Below are 13,671 nucleotides of genomic sequence, written 5' to 3' on the forward strand. Positions count from 1 at the left end.
ACTCTGTGTTCTCAGGGTATGTTTCTCTTTTGTTAATTAGAACATTATAGAATAACAGTGACTATCACGCAAGGATCTCAAAGCACTTTAATTGTTTAAGCCTAACAGCAATAGTGAGAGGTAGAGTGATATAATTATCCTCATTGGTAAAACAGTGAAAATGACATACTTAGACGTTAAGTGACATGCCCCAGGTTACAGTGGAAATCAGCAGTGGAGCAGGAATAGCAGTAGGGGCCAGATGTTCAAAGGTATTTAAGCACCTACAGATGCAGATCGACACCTAATGGGATTTTCAAATGCTACTGAACAGATCACGTACCTAACTCCTACTGAAACTAGAAGTTAGGTGCCTAATTTGTGTAGACACTTTTGAAAAATCTCTTTAGGCACCTATCTGCATCTTTAGGTGTCTAACTACCATGGCAGTTGCACATTTACCACGGAACGCCGCAACATGCTCAGCGATCACTTGGTTGCCAAAAGCGGGAAGATCACCAATGGCTGACATAGGCTGAACATCCAGCCAGCCCGTCTTAAAGACCTAGCTGGAGATAGGATCCTGGTGGGCTCAAGCTGTAAGGGTGCTGCTTCCTTTGGGAACTTGCCTTGAGGATGATACCTTTGCATAGCTGACCCGATGAGTTTTGGCCCTGCTCATGCAAAACCTGCTGTAAAAATTGGTTCCTCAGAAGAGATGTTTCTTCTCATGGAGGTGGCACAGAGCTAGCTGCAGTTTGGGGATACTTTAGGCTGCTCACGAGATAGTAAGCTTCCTAAAGTTGGGTTCTTCTACAAGCTTCACTGTATTTTTATACTACACCTCTACCCCGATATAAGGCGGTCGTGGGGAGCCAAAAATCCCTACCGCGTTATAGGTGAAACGCCGTTATATTGGGGTAGCAGTGGCAGGGCTGCAGCGGTGATTTAAAGAGCCTGGGGCTCCGGCCGCAGGGAGCCCCAGGCCCTTTAAATCGCTGGCCGAGCCCGGCTGCCTCAACCCCGGTGTAGCGGCGGCAGGGCTCCAGCGGTGATTTAAAGGGCCCGGGGCTCCCTGCAGGAGCCGGAGCCCCAGGCCCTTTAAATCGCCAGCCGAGCCCCACTGCCTCAGCACCAGGGTAGCGGTGGCAAGGCTCCAACGGTGATTTAAAGGGCCCTGGGCTCCCTGCTACCGCGCTATATGCGAACCTGTGTTATATCCGGGTCGCGTTATAGCGGGGTAGCGGTGTATTTATTAAGTTCAGGATATTGGATTTATCCTTTACATGCCATGATCTGTTGTTCTTTTTTTTGTCTAATTTAGATTTTATGGGCCCTGGCCAAATTCTGATCAGTTACATTGGGGTAAATCCAGAGCAGTTCCACAAGCAAAGTTTAATCCACTCTGGTATAACAGATCATAGATCATGTCTTCTCACATTTGCAAAGTGCCATGCACATGACTGGTGTTATATAAACAGCAATAGGGCTTCACAGTGCAAGCTTATCAGAGCAGGTTATTTGTTCAGTAAATATAACAAAGTAAATATATATAGTCATATAAATTAATAATGAAAAAGGTTAACGTCTGAGTTTTGTTTAATATTGAGACTCCATTTCTATTATATATGGCAAAAACAGATCTCAGCATAATCAGAAAACAGTTAAAACTTTAGCCAAATCAAATTAATTAAAGATTTTTTCTGATGATTCCTTTGTGAGTTGTTTGTTTAAATATACCTGTATATTAAAAATAACTTCTCATTTCTAAAGATATAGCTTCTATAAAAGGTTGCCTTGGAATGAAGTAGTTTTTCTTCCTCACTTAAATCTAAGTATCACATTAAATCTCTCTTAGCAAAAACTAATTCAGCAGTCTTGTACTATAAGCAACATTATCATCAGAGGCCTTCAAGCTTCCACACCTCAATTAAGTCAGTGAAATAGAAAAAATATCCCTGGAAGATCTGATCACATGGATCTCGGGGAAAATTCTGTGACATTTCCAAGTGGGGGAGCATCTGGGGAAATCATTTCTAGCTCTGGGAAAAGCAGAAAGTACTTTTTAATAAAGTTATAAATAAATAACTTTTTTTAAAGAGAAGAGTGATTCAGAATTAATCAGAGATGGATTCAGAAAGATAATATTCTTTGATAGACTTTTCTTTGTGTGTGTGGGAAAATTATATCAAAACCAGTATTCAAGTGGGACTGCAGAAATGGGCATGATCAAGGCAATGCCTCAGCCGATGTCAACCCTCAAGGGTTTGTCTTTTTCCGCCCTGATGGGATTGGAGGTAGGACGGGTTTGGTGTTGGAGCCTGGTCGGTTTGCAATCTGGGGCACACGAGGGGAACCAGACTTGGATTTGCTGGCTTTTTTTTCAAGCGTGTCACTAGAGAGTTCAGCGTCTGCAAGGATTAACAAACAAATTAGTAAGCAATTTCAAGGAAATAAAGATTGTTCTCACTGAACAACACTATATAATCCCGCCATTGGTCTTCCTCTCTGGTACCCCACTCCCTCGCAAGCACCACAGCAAGCAGACATTCTTTCAAAACTTGCACCAGCTGAGAAATCTGCGTGTGATTCGACTGGAACTTTCCCAGTGGAGAACAGATCTATACTGAGCCTGACCCTTAGTTCACATGAGCTTATAGGGGCCAAAGGAAAAGGAAGATGTAGTCTAGCTGGGGAACTCAGCCCAGAGAGGAGGATGGCGGCATGAGGCACCCGAACTACAACTCCCATGAAGCATCACAGCAAAATTTTTGCACTGACATTTTTTGTGTTGTTTTTCAATAAAAAGTTGAAAATTTCAAAAAAATTTATTTAGCTGAAAACTCAATTTTCTGTTGAAAAACAGTTAACAGGAAATTTTCAACCAGCCCTAGTGACTACCCCTAATTCATAGAAATGGAAAGTTAACTACATGCCTACATTTATTACCACCATTTGGTGTTCTTAAGACATGTACTATTAGAAGCTGAGACAATGTAATTGCACCATAATCTGGATATACTTATACCCCGATACTCAGACCTCAGTGGTTCAGGAACCAAATTAGCGATCAACATTAGCCAAAAGAGCCACAGTCATGCGAGTTCATTGTTTCATTTACTGCAGTACTATATATTCCTATTTAAACCCTATGAAAGGGGAAATATTTAGTTTATATATATATAAAAAAATTCTCAAAGCAAAATGGCTGACCAAGTATTATTATTTTATAAACTACAATTGGTTAATAAATAGTAAAAGCATCCTGATTGGTTAATAGCTTAGATTGGTTAATAATTAAATCACACAGTGTTTTAATATCATGTGCTGCAAAGAGCCGCGGATGCTACATTAAAGAGCCACTTGCGAGCCTCAGTCTGAGTATCACTAACCTACACGATAATTACCGGGCCCTTATTACAAAGGCTGAGCAAAAAAGTAGATTATTTTGGAAAACAATTCAGACCTTTCAAACTTTCCATTCCATTGCGGACTCCTCCAATGTCCCCACATTCTGCATTGGCCTCTTCGGAGTATCGAGCACTAGGAACTGGGCTCCGGGCAGACAAGCTTTCTGTAGAAAATGCGCCAGCCGAGGACATTATAGATAACCCAGTGGTGGCACGTGATTCTCTGGAGCTGAGAGTGAGAATGGATTTATTCTTTCGTGGTAATAAAAACCATACACTGTGAGTTTGTTTAACATGACTTCAATGACAACAGTGATATTGTCAGTCAGGAGCCTGAAATAAAACACCAGACTCAGCAGTTATACAGCACTTTTTCCACACATGACAACACTTCTTTGGAGGTAGTAAACAAAACTGCCAGCACCCACTTTAATTTTTAATGTATTTAACCAATCACAGACAGGGAAAGAAAAGCAGAGGTTCATGCTACAGAGTGAATCAGCTGGAGAGATGGGATTCGAACTCAAAGAGTTCCTGTTTGCCAATTCTATGTTCAGCATAATAAACGGTGTCTCTTAGTGAGTGATTTTGGGATAAAATGAAGAATTTACAAAAATTACAAAGATCTATTTATTTTATAGAAGATCTGGGAGGCTCATAAGGAAATTTTAACATTGTCTAGAAGACACATCCAGGCAGAATCAAAGGATGGTTTTGTGGTAAAGGCCCTAAACTGGAATTTAGAAGATCTGGTTTCAGTTTCCAGCTCTGGCACAGACTCCCAAGGTGATCTTGGGCCAGTCTCTTTCTGCCTCAATTCCCCTTCTGTAAAATGAAATGAATAATACCTCCTTTCTTCCACACTTTCTCGGTCTTGTCTATTTAGAGTGTACACTCCTCAGGGAAAGGACCATCTCTGACCATGCAAATGTACAGTGCCTAGCACAATGGGCGCTGGAGAAAGCAAGCACCTCTGTAATACTACTAATAAATAACCTGGCTGTTGGGTAGCCTATACAGAAGCAGTTGGTGATCTCACTTCACTCATCAGTGGGCAGGTCTCTGTGGCACAAAGCCACCTCTACATTTGGCTCTACTGTGGGAAATCAACATAGAGGCCAAGGCCTGAATGGGCAGCTTGCCTGCAGGTCAACATGGACACCGATTAGCATGACAATGATAGTGCCTGGGTTGTCACTTGTTCTGGGACTACACAGATTTCAGTCTCCAAGGGTGTGACTCCAGCATCTATAACAAACACTGAATTTGTTTAAGGAAAAAAAATGCCTTGATGCACATTTACTGCAAAGAAGTACCAGTAAATACCCATTTTAAACAAGAAATCACACAGAAACTTTTGAGAGACTGTAATAGACATTTAATAAAGTCCATCTTTACACAACAGCTGTTCTGGCCTATTGTGTGAAAGAAAACATTGATTCATAGATTCTAAACTTGGGACCATTCTGGTTATCTAATCTGACCTCCTGCACAAGCCAGGCCAGAGCATTTAGCCCGATGATTCCTGCGTGGAGAGCAATTACCTGTGATAACACTGTGATTAGAATGTCTTTGGGGGAGAAGGGAGAATGGTTTAAGGAGCAGACAGGGTTATGAACTGGCAGAGCCTTTGAAATAAAAAAATAAGGAAATTCAAAATATGAGGGGGAAAGAATCAAAAGAATGAGATACAATAGTGGCATAAAGCCCAGAAAAAAACACCAGGAAATGATCTTCATTGAAGGCCTGATCCTGGCCCATGGACACCAATGGGGATTCTGTCATTGACCTCAATCCGAGCAGGATTAGATCCTGAGAAGTCCTGAACATTCACATCTCTCGCTGAAGTCAATGTGACCTGGGGGTGCCCTGCTGAAGCGATGTGCTTAACCCTAACAGTGATCTCCCCATAATACCCACCAGGCGTCATTACAGGATGGCAAAGCAATTACTGGGAGTTGTAAATCCAGGCTAAGATTAAACAGCAGTTTTGGGTTTTTCAAAACTATCAGTGCCAATGCAAATACTAGTTTCTGAAGGGTCCGCTCCCTGCTCTGCTATTCTAGAACACAGCCCTGCATCTGTCTCCTAACAGAAACTAAAAATAAATCGCATTCAGGTTGGAATTTAACCCCACGTCGATCTCCATATAGTATACATGAACATGTATACTATACATGTATACCCCCGCTCCTTGTCCCCTGACTACCCCTCCTGGGACCCCTGCTCCTAACTGCCCTCCAGAACCCCACCCCCTACCTAAGCCTCCCTGTTCCTTGTCCCCTAACTGCCCCCTCCTGAGACCCCCCCACCCTAACTGCCCCCCCCCCAGGATCCTACCCCCTACCTGTACCCTGACTGCCCAAAACCTTATCCACACCCCCACCCCCAGAAAGCCCCCCCCCGAACGCCCGACCCCCCCCCGTCTCTTGACTGCTCCCTCCAGAACCTCCCTGCCCCTTCTCCGACCCCCTGGCCCGCTTACTCTGCCGCTCAGACCAGCGTGCTGGGGAGGAGGAGCAGGGGGAGGAGCTCCAGACTGCCGGTGCGAACGGCCGGCTGGTGATCTGCGAATGCAGGGAGGGAGGGAGTGCTCTCAGCTGCAGGGGAGAGGAGGGGGAAGTGGAGGAGGGGCTCTCTCTGGCTGTCGGAGCCCCATGTAAGTGGCACCATCCGTCCGGCTGCCCTGTCAGCAGCGCGTGCTCTGCAGGGGGGGAAGTCCGGACATTTACAAATTCCCCCCGGACGCTATTTTTAACTCTAAAAGCTGGACATGTCCGGGGGAATCCGGACGAATGGTAACCCTAATCAACCTATCTCCATCGAAGTCAATGGAGCTGCACTGATCTACACCAGCTGAGCATCTGGCTCCACGTCTGCACTGGCTAAGGGACCAGTAACAACCAAAGTTGTTTAGGCCCCTGTGTGAAGATAAGTTGAGAACCCACACAGCACATTTATGAGGGGAGAGATTAGTAACCGGCAGAGGCTATCCGAAGTCTAGGAAGTGTGGATCATGGGGCCTTCTTCTGTGGGACCATGGAGGGTTCGGCCCTGACGTTCACCTTACAAGGTAGAGAGGAGATCACAGAAGGAAAAGAAGGCCAGAGGTGTGCTGAAAGAATGCAGGTCCCTGTGCAGCCACCCACTAGACATGTGCTCTGGGCTGGCCCTTGGAACAGAACCATGGAATTCCTGTTTTCTATTCACAGACCAGCGACAGTACTGAGCATCACCACACTAAGTGTCAGTGGCCTCCAGGCCTCCTGCTTTTAGGGATAACAGTTGGTTCGGTTTCCATAACAGCTCAAACTAGGGCAGTAACTGATGAATGTGATGAATTACGCATATAATTTGGGACGCTGCCCAATGAGTTCTCCCACTCATTAGTTGGCCCTAATCCCAGAGGTGAGGAGACCGTGCTTTGTTTGCTACGCCCACAGGCCAGTAATTCACATTTGCACCATACGCTTACCGCACGCGATTTTTCATTTTACTGCTTCTGCCATCCCAAATGTTGGAAGCATGGAATTGAAAATAAAAGAATATTAATTCACCTCAATACGCAAACCAAAAAAACCCACCACAGGTCTTAGCATTAAGTTTCTGAAGTGATGTTTTACAAAAGCACTAGAGGGAGTCTATACAAGAGCATTGCCATCCTGCCTATGAACAACTCTCATCCAAGCCTTCATTATTTTTCCTTGCAAGAGGATCTGACAATATGACTGTATATTTTGCTGTAGGCCTGATGCATGCACAGAAAATGAATCTGATTAGCAGTTTGCTTTCTCTCTCCTCTCAGTTGTTTTCCCACTGTGTTATTAAGAGCGTTAAATGAAAACACTGCTAAAGTCAAAACACCAAACTGTGCTAGAGTGGAAAGACACATTTATTCCCATATGTGAAGGGCTTTAACGCTTTTACAACTCATCATAGCTTCACACTCACTTGGGTTATGGGTCTTGCCTCTTTACTGGTGTGGGCAGATGATGCATAATCCCTTGGCAACCTATTATGCACTGTCTCTCTCTCATGCATTCACTCTGTTCCCTTCAGCACACTCCAATATGGTACAAGTACACAGTACAATCTAATCCACAGAGACCTACCATTTCAACATTTTTACAGCGTGTTAATTAACTTCTGTAATTACAGTGGCCGGCTGGACAGCATATAGTGGAAATGTATGAGCTCTTTAAGATTTAAACAGAACAGTCAGTGTATTTCACCAGCAAGTTTATCCACAAAAAAGCAAGAACTCTGCAGCCTAAAGGACAAGGGATAAAGTGAACTGCAAAGGGATTGTGGATGTTTTGCATCTCTCACGATCAGACCAAGTCACTGTCGATATACACAAGTTTTCAAGCACTAATTAACACTAACTTTTTAGAAAGGTAAAAAAGACATACAGAAAAAAAAAAAGATCTCTTTCAAATACCCCTGGAAAGGCACTATGGTCTGTGTGGAACGAGAATGGGACTGGCAGTCAGGAACCAATAAATTCTAATCCTGGCTTTACCACTGCCTCACTGGACAAACGAAGGCAAATTAATTCACCATGCTGTGCCTCAGTTTCCCCTTCTCTAAAAATGAAGATTAGACTTCCCTATCTCTGTCTCCTACCTGGAGTAGAAGACCGAGGCCTATCTCCCCGACCTCACAGCAGCAAAGGATCACTCAGAGGTTTTCCAGCCAGGAGCAGGAGGAACTGGGAGTTCAGTGCTCGAGGCTCAAGCTGCCCCCCGCCCTCAAGCTCTTTGCCATCTTTGACTGAGAGGGTCCAGGCATAAGAAGGGGTTATAACAAAGGCACAGGGACACAGGGTGGGAGGGTTGGGTAGAGTGAGCTGGAGGGATTGCTGATGCTGAAACAATCCACAAGATCAGAATTTGAGGAAACAGGGATATCACCACCAGCCCCTCCCGGCCCAATGGTATTCCAGTCACCACCAGTATCTCCTTATGTAGAGGACAGAAAAACATTGTGGTCTCCTGGATACCACTGTGCAGTAACTGTTGGTAAATTATGACTTTAAATAGTGATCACTCTAGTTTTGTTTCTCTACGTGGAGTCCCAGTCTCTTCCATTCTTCTCCCCATCCTTTACCATTTTTTTTCCTTCCCTTCTCCAACATGCCCCTTTAAAAACAAAGCTCGTGAAATCTTCAGTCTGCAGCTAGGTCATCCACATGAGTTACAGCACTTATGCACTATCATCCCCAGGTTCTGTTTTACATTGTAGCAACATGTGTTTAGCAAGGCGATTGATGTAACAGAGGAGACACCTGCATTAGTTGGGGAAATGGTTTTAAGTCTTGTGCGATACAACATTATCCTTCAACCTGTCCAGCAATAATCTGTTCATCCAACAGCTAAACTCACCTGGTGTCTGGGCTAGCAGGGGGCAGACTCCGGTCTTGGGTGACATTACTTCCACTTGGGAGCATAGAGGTATATGATGGTGGCTCCAGTAATCTGTGTGGGCTAATCGCTGCGGGGGTACTTGCAAGATGCCTGAAATGACATCAAAAGAAAGTTAAGCAGGCGGTGCATACATTCATGTACGATAATACACTACTTTCAACACACTGATCTAGTGTCCTTCATCAGAGTATCTCAGAGTGCTTTATAAAGCTGGGTTAGTATTATGCCAATTTTACAGGTGGGGAAATTGAGCCACAGAAGTTAAAGCCAAAACTTCCCATAGCTCCTAGATTTTAATGGGAATTCTGACAGCACCTTTAAAATTCAGGCCACTAATGTAGATCTCTAAATGGATATAGGTGCCTAACTTTAGGTGCCCGTGTTTGAAAATTTTGGCCTAAGTGACTTGCCCAAGGTTACGTATCAAGGCACCAACTGCAGCAGTAAGAGAAAGCGGGAGTCCAGACTCCCAGTCCTCATCTCTGCTTAGTAGACCACGTTGTAATAAAACTTGTGTGGTACAACAATAAACACAGACTCCTGGAACTACAATCAGTATTGCATCTATGCGCTCCTGATTCCAAAGTGGTAAGCTAAGCAAATTTGTTTTAATGAAAAAAAAATGGTTTTGATCTATTAAAAGATGCTATGCCTGTTAAGGGTGAGCTTTTCAAAAGCACTCAAGTCATTTAGGAGCACAGGTCCCATTTGAAAGTCTCGCCTACAGCATTATTTTTCTCATCATCTTCTGTCTATTATTAACAAGGCCTGGAGTTCCATCTTCATGTCTTCTACAACAGTCACTCACGGTAACATCTAACAAAACGTAACCCATGCTAACTGCAGTATTGCCTCCATTTTATATATAGACATTAGTCACAGTGCCAAAGAGCACTGCTGAATTTCCAATGTAAGAGAAGTCCCTCTTAAAATGTTTTATTTAAAATTAAGTTACAGCTCTTAAAAGATGTCCTTTATCTATCCTATGTACAGGTGCAGCAGCCATCTTGCTGATACACCCCAACTCAGCACTGAAGGAACCTCTTTCTTCTAAGGGTGACCAGCCAATTTAAGTGCCATGTCCCCTCATTATTTAGCTCTTCTGCTAAGATTGCCAATAATGTTGTCAATTGCAGAAGTGGTTTGTAGATCCTTGTCCCATAGGAATCACAGATACTAGAATCACAAAAGATCTTTTAGGTTGTCTAAACCAACCTTTGTCAATGCAGGACTGTTCCCTATTGTACGTTTTCTAGGGGTTTGTCCTGTTTATTTTTTTAAAATGTCTCAGTGATGGGATTGTCACCAGTTTCCTTGGGGAATCATTCCATAGCCTAACACATCTCACTGCAAACAGGATTTTTCTGCCATTGGTCTTTCATTTGCCCTTTCTTAGTTTCATCCTATTAATCCTACTTATAAATAAATCTCCCTTAAAGTGAGACCACAAGTATCTATTGCATAGGCCACCAAACGGTTGCCAGCAGGTAACGGCTTTTGGTCATTATTGGCCTGAACCAATTACATAGAGAAAAAGGGTCCTTTATTCCATTGCCGGCCCTCAGAGCCATTGATGGCTCTCAAAAGCCTTCTAAATCAATGTCATGGCATTTAAAAGAAACAGAAAACAACCCTCCTCCCACACACATTTCCTAACAAATATCTCCACTCAACATGCAGTGCTGAAACACGCAGCTCGACAGCAGAGGTTAAGAGAGCTCAGACAGAAATCTGAGACGAGGATACATCATGCACCACTTCCGATGGAAGGTCACAGTCTAAGGACTTGTCCGCCACAGGAAAATGGACTCTGCTCCCTGAAATGAAGGCTTTGAATTCAGAATCAGTGACCCATTCTCAAAGGCTAAATCCCTACTGATAGATACACTTAAAACAACCAGCCAGACAATTGAAAGAAACGTGTTTTAAAAGGCTTCACAGGGATTTCCCCCTCCCCGCCAAATCCCTTATTTTTCACACTGACAATTGAGTTTGTGACTGTCATTAAGGTTTTGTCGTCAGTTTCATTAGAAACATTCATATTCAGGGAGTTTATAATTTCTGTTGCTCTAGGCTGCTGCAGTTGAATAAGAAAGAAAAACATGTCAGCTAAGTTAAATTACACACTCTGAAGCATATGCAGTGTTGATGTAGCCATGTTGGTACCAGGATATTAGAGAGACTAGGTGGGTGTGGTACTATTTTTTATTGGACCAACTTCTGATAGGCAGAGAGAGGAGCTTTCGAGCTTCCACAGAACTTCTGAGTATATTTCAGTACTTCTGAGTACATTTCCCAGACCTGAAGAAGGGCTCTGTGGAAGCTCGAAAGCTTGTCTCTCTTTGAACAGCACAAGCAGGTCCAATAAAAGAAATTACCTCATCCACTTTGACACTCTGAAGAGGACATCCATGAACCTAGGGCCACAGTTACTGCCTCTTTCTTTCTGCCCCCAAAATGGGCACAGAATAATGTGGCAAAGCAACATTATGTTGTACCTGTATCCTGTACCCATCACCCCTTAACCAGGGGGCGGGGCTACTCAGGAAGACTAGGGCTTTAAAAAGCCCACTCCTAAGCGACCAGAGGAGCTAGCGAACAGGAGCGGCTAACGGGAGTTTTGCGAGGGAGTTCTCCAGGGAAAGTGTGTGTGGGGGGGGAGGGGATACATACACTTAACATTCCTTCAAGTATCAGAGAGGTAGCCGTGTGAGTCTGGATCTGTAAAAAGCAACAAAGAGTCCTGTGGCACCTTATAGTCTATAAGGTGCCACAGGACTCTTTGTCGCTTTTAACATTCCTTAAACTTCTTGAAACTTAAAGCCAAAAACACGCCCTGATAAAAACAAAACAACAACAAAGGAACAAGCTTCAGGAGTAAAAAGAGAATGCAGGCAGAAGTCCAGCAACAGAGTGGGGGTTCCCCAGTTTATTGCACCCAATGCAGCATATATGATTACCTGCCCTATGGGCAGGTGGTGAATGTGTGCATTCCGTGCAAGGAGCTTCTGGCCCTCAGAGACCATGTACAGGCTTTGGAGACCAGGATGGCTGAGCTGGAAGAGCTAAGGGAGATAGAGAAGTACATAGAGGAGACTTTCCGGGACACAGTAGAATGGTCCCACCCCCAGTCTGAGAGACTCTCTGCTGTTGAGGAGGGTGAAAGTCTCAGGGAAGAAGAGCATCTAACTGGAGCAGAGGGAAACGATCCCATAGTTGGGACCCTCCTTCCAGATGATGTTGCGGTATCGTCTCACACTGAGGATACCGCTCCGGGGGAGGAAACTCTAGTTATTAGGAAGAGACAGGTATTAGTAATGGGTGATTCGATCATTAGAAACATAGATAGCTGGGTTTGCGATGACTGGGAGAACCGCATTGTGACTTGCCTGCCTGGTACAAAGGTTGCAGATCTCTCGAGACATCTAGATAAGCTTATGTGTAGTGCTGGGAAGGAGCCAGTGGTCCTGGTACACGTAGGTACCAATAATATAGGGAATATAGGGAAGGGTAGGAGAGACGTCCTGGAGACCAAATTTAGGCTGCTAGGTAAGAGACTGAAGTTCAGGACCTCCATGGTAGCATTCTCTGAAATAATTCCAGTTCTACATGCAAGGCCAGTTAGACAGGCAGAACTGCAGGGTCTCAGTGCGTGGATGAGACGATGGGGTAGGGAGGAGGGGTTTAGATTTATTAGGAACTGGGGCAACTTTTGGGAAAGGGGGAGCCTATACAGAAAGGATGGGCTCCACCTAAACCAAAATGGAACCAGATAGCTGGCGCTTAAAATTAAAAAGGTCATAGAGAAGTTTTTAAACTAAGGGCTGAGGGAAAGCCGACAGATGCAGAGGAGCATGTGGTTCGGACATCGCTTAGGGGAAGATCTATAAATGGAGATTCCCTATGTCCTAATAAGGAGGAGAGGATGGAAGATGATAAAATACAGGGAGGATCTGATGAGAAACAGTCAAAAGAAAAAAAGTCCCATTCAATTACATCATGTAATGGCAGACAGCTAAAAAGTAACAAGTTTTTAAAGTTCTTATATACAAAAGTTAGAAGTCTAAATAATAAGATGGGTGAATTAGAGTGCCTCATATTAAATGAGGATATTCGTATAACAAGCATCACAGAAACTTGGTGGTATGAGGATAATCAATGGGACACAGTAATACCAGGGTACAAAATATATCAGAAGGACAGACCAGGCCGTGCTGGTTGGGGAGTGGCACTATCTGTGAAAGAAAGCATAGAATCAAATGAAGTAAAAATCTTAAATGAACCAAACTGTACCATAGAATCTCTATGGATAGTAATTCCATGCTTGAATAATAAGAATATAGCAGTAGGGATACATTACCGACCACCTAACCAGGATGGTGATAGTGACTGTGAAATGCTCAGGGAGATTAGAGAGGCTATTAAAATAAAAAACTCAATAATAATGGGAGATTTCAACTATCCCCATATTGACTGGGTACATATCACCTCAGGAAGGGATGCAGAGATAAAGTTTCTTGACACCTTAAATGACTGCTTCTTGGAGCAGCTAGTCATGGAACCCAGAAGAGGAGAGGCAATTCTTGGATTTAGTCCTAAGTGGAGCATCTGGTCCAAGATGTGAATATAGCTGGACTGCTTGGTAATAGTGACCATAATATAATTAAGTGTAACATCCCTGTGGCAGGGAAAACACCACAGCGGCTCAACACCGTAGCATTTAATTTCAGAAAGGGGAACTACACAAAAATGAGGAGGTTAGTTAAACAGAAATTAAAAGGTACAGCACCAAAAGTAAAATCCCTGCAAGCTGCATGGAAACTTTTTAAAGACACCATAATAGAGGCTCAACTTAA

The 13,671-nt window shown here is 43.7% G+C and overlaps 1 protein-coding gene across 1 annotated transcript in view; it reads right to left on the reverse strand.

Moving 5' to 3' along the window:
* Window positions 1–1,214: 1,214 nt before the first annotated feature.
* LRGUK (leucine rich repeats and guanylate kinase domain containing) overlaps window positions 1,215–13,671 on the reverse strand; it is a 76,908-nt gene continuing 64,451 nt past the window's right edge. The window contains exons 18-20 of the mRNA XM_026648936.2: window positions 8,774–8,905; window positions 3,446–3,618; window positions 1,215–2,390 (exon numbers count right to left, since the gene is read on the reverse strand). Of these exons, the coding sequence (XP_026504721.1) occupies window positions 2,239–2,390; window positions 3,446–3,618; window positions 8,774–8,905 (457 nt within the window). The 3' untranslated portion in view covers window positions 1,215–2,238. The remainder of the gene's footprint in view (window positions 2,391–3,445; window positions 3,619–8,773; window positions 8,906–13,671) is intronic.

Source organism: Terrapene carolina, unplaced genomic scaffold (assembly GCF_002925995.2).
Source record: "Terrapene carolina triunguis isolate 2854851 unplaced genomic scaffold, T_m_triunguis-2.0 Scaffold68, whole genome shotgun sequence".
Taxonomy (NCBI): domain Eukaryota; kingdom Metazoa; phylum Chordata; order Testudines; family Emydidae; genus Terrapene; species Terrapene triunguis.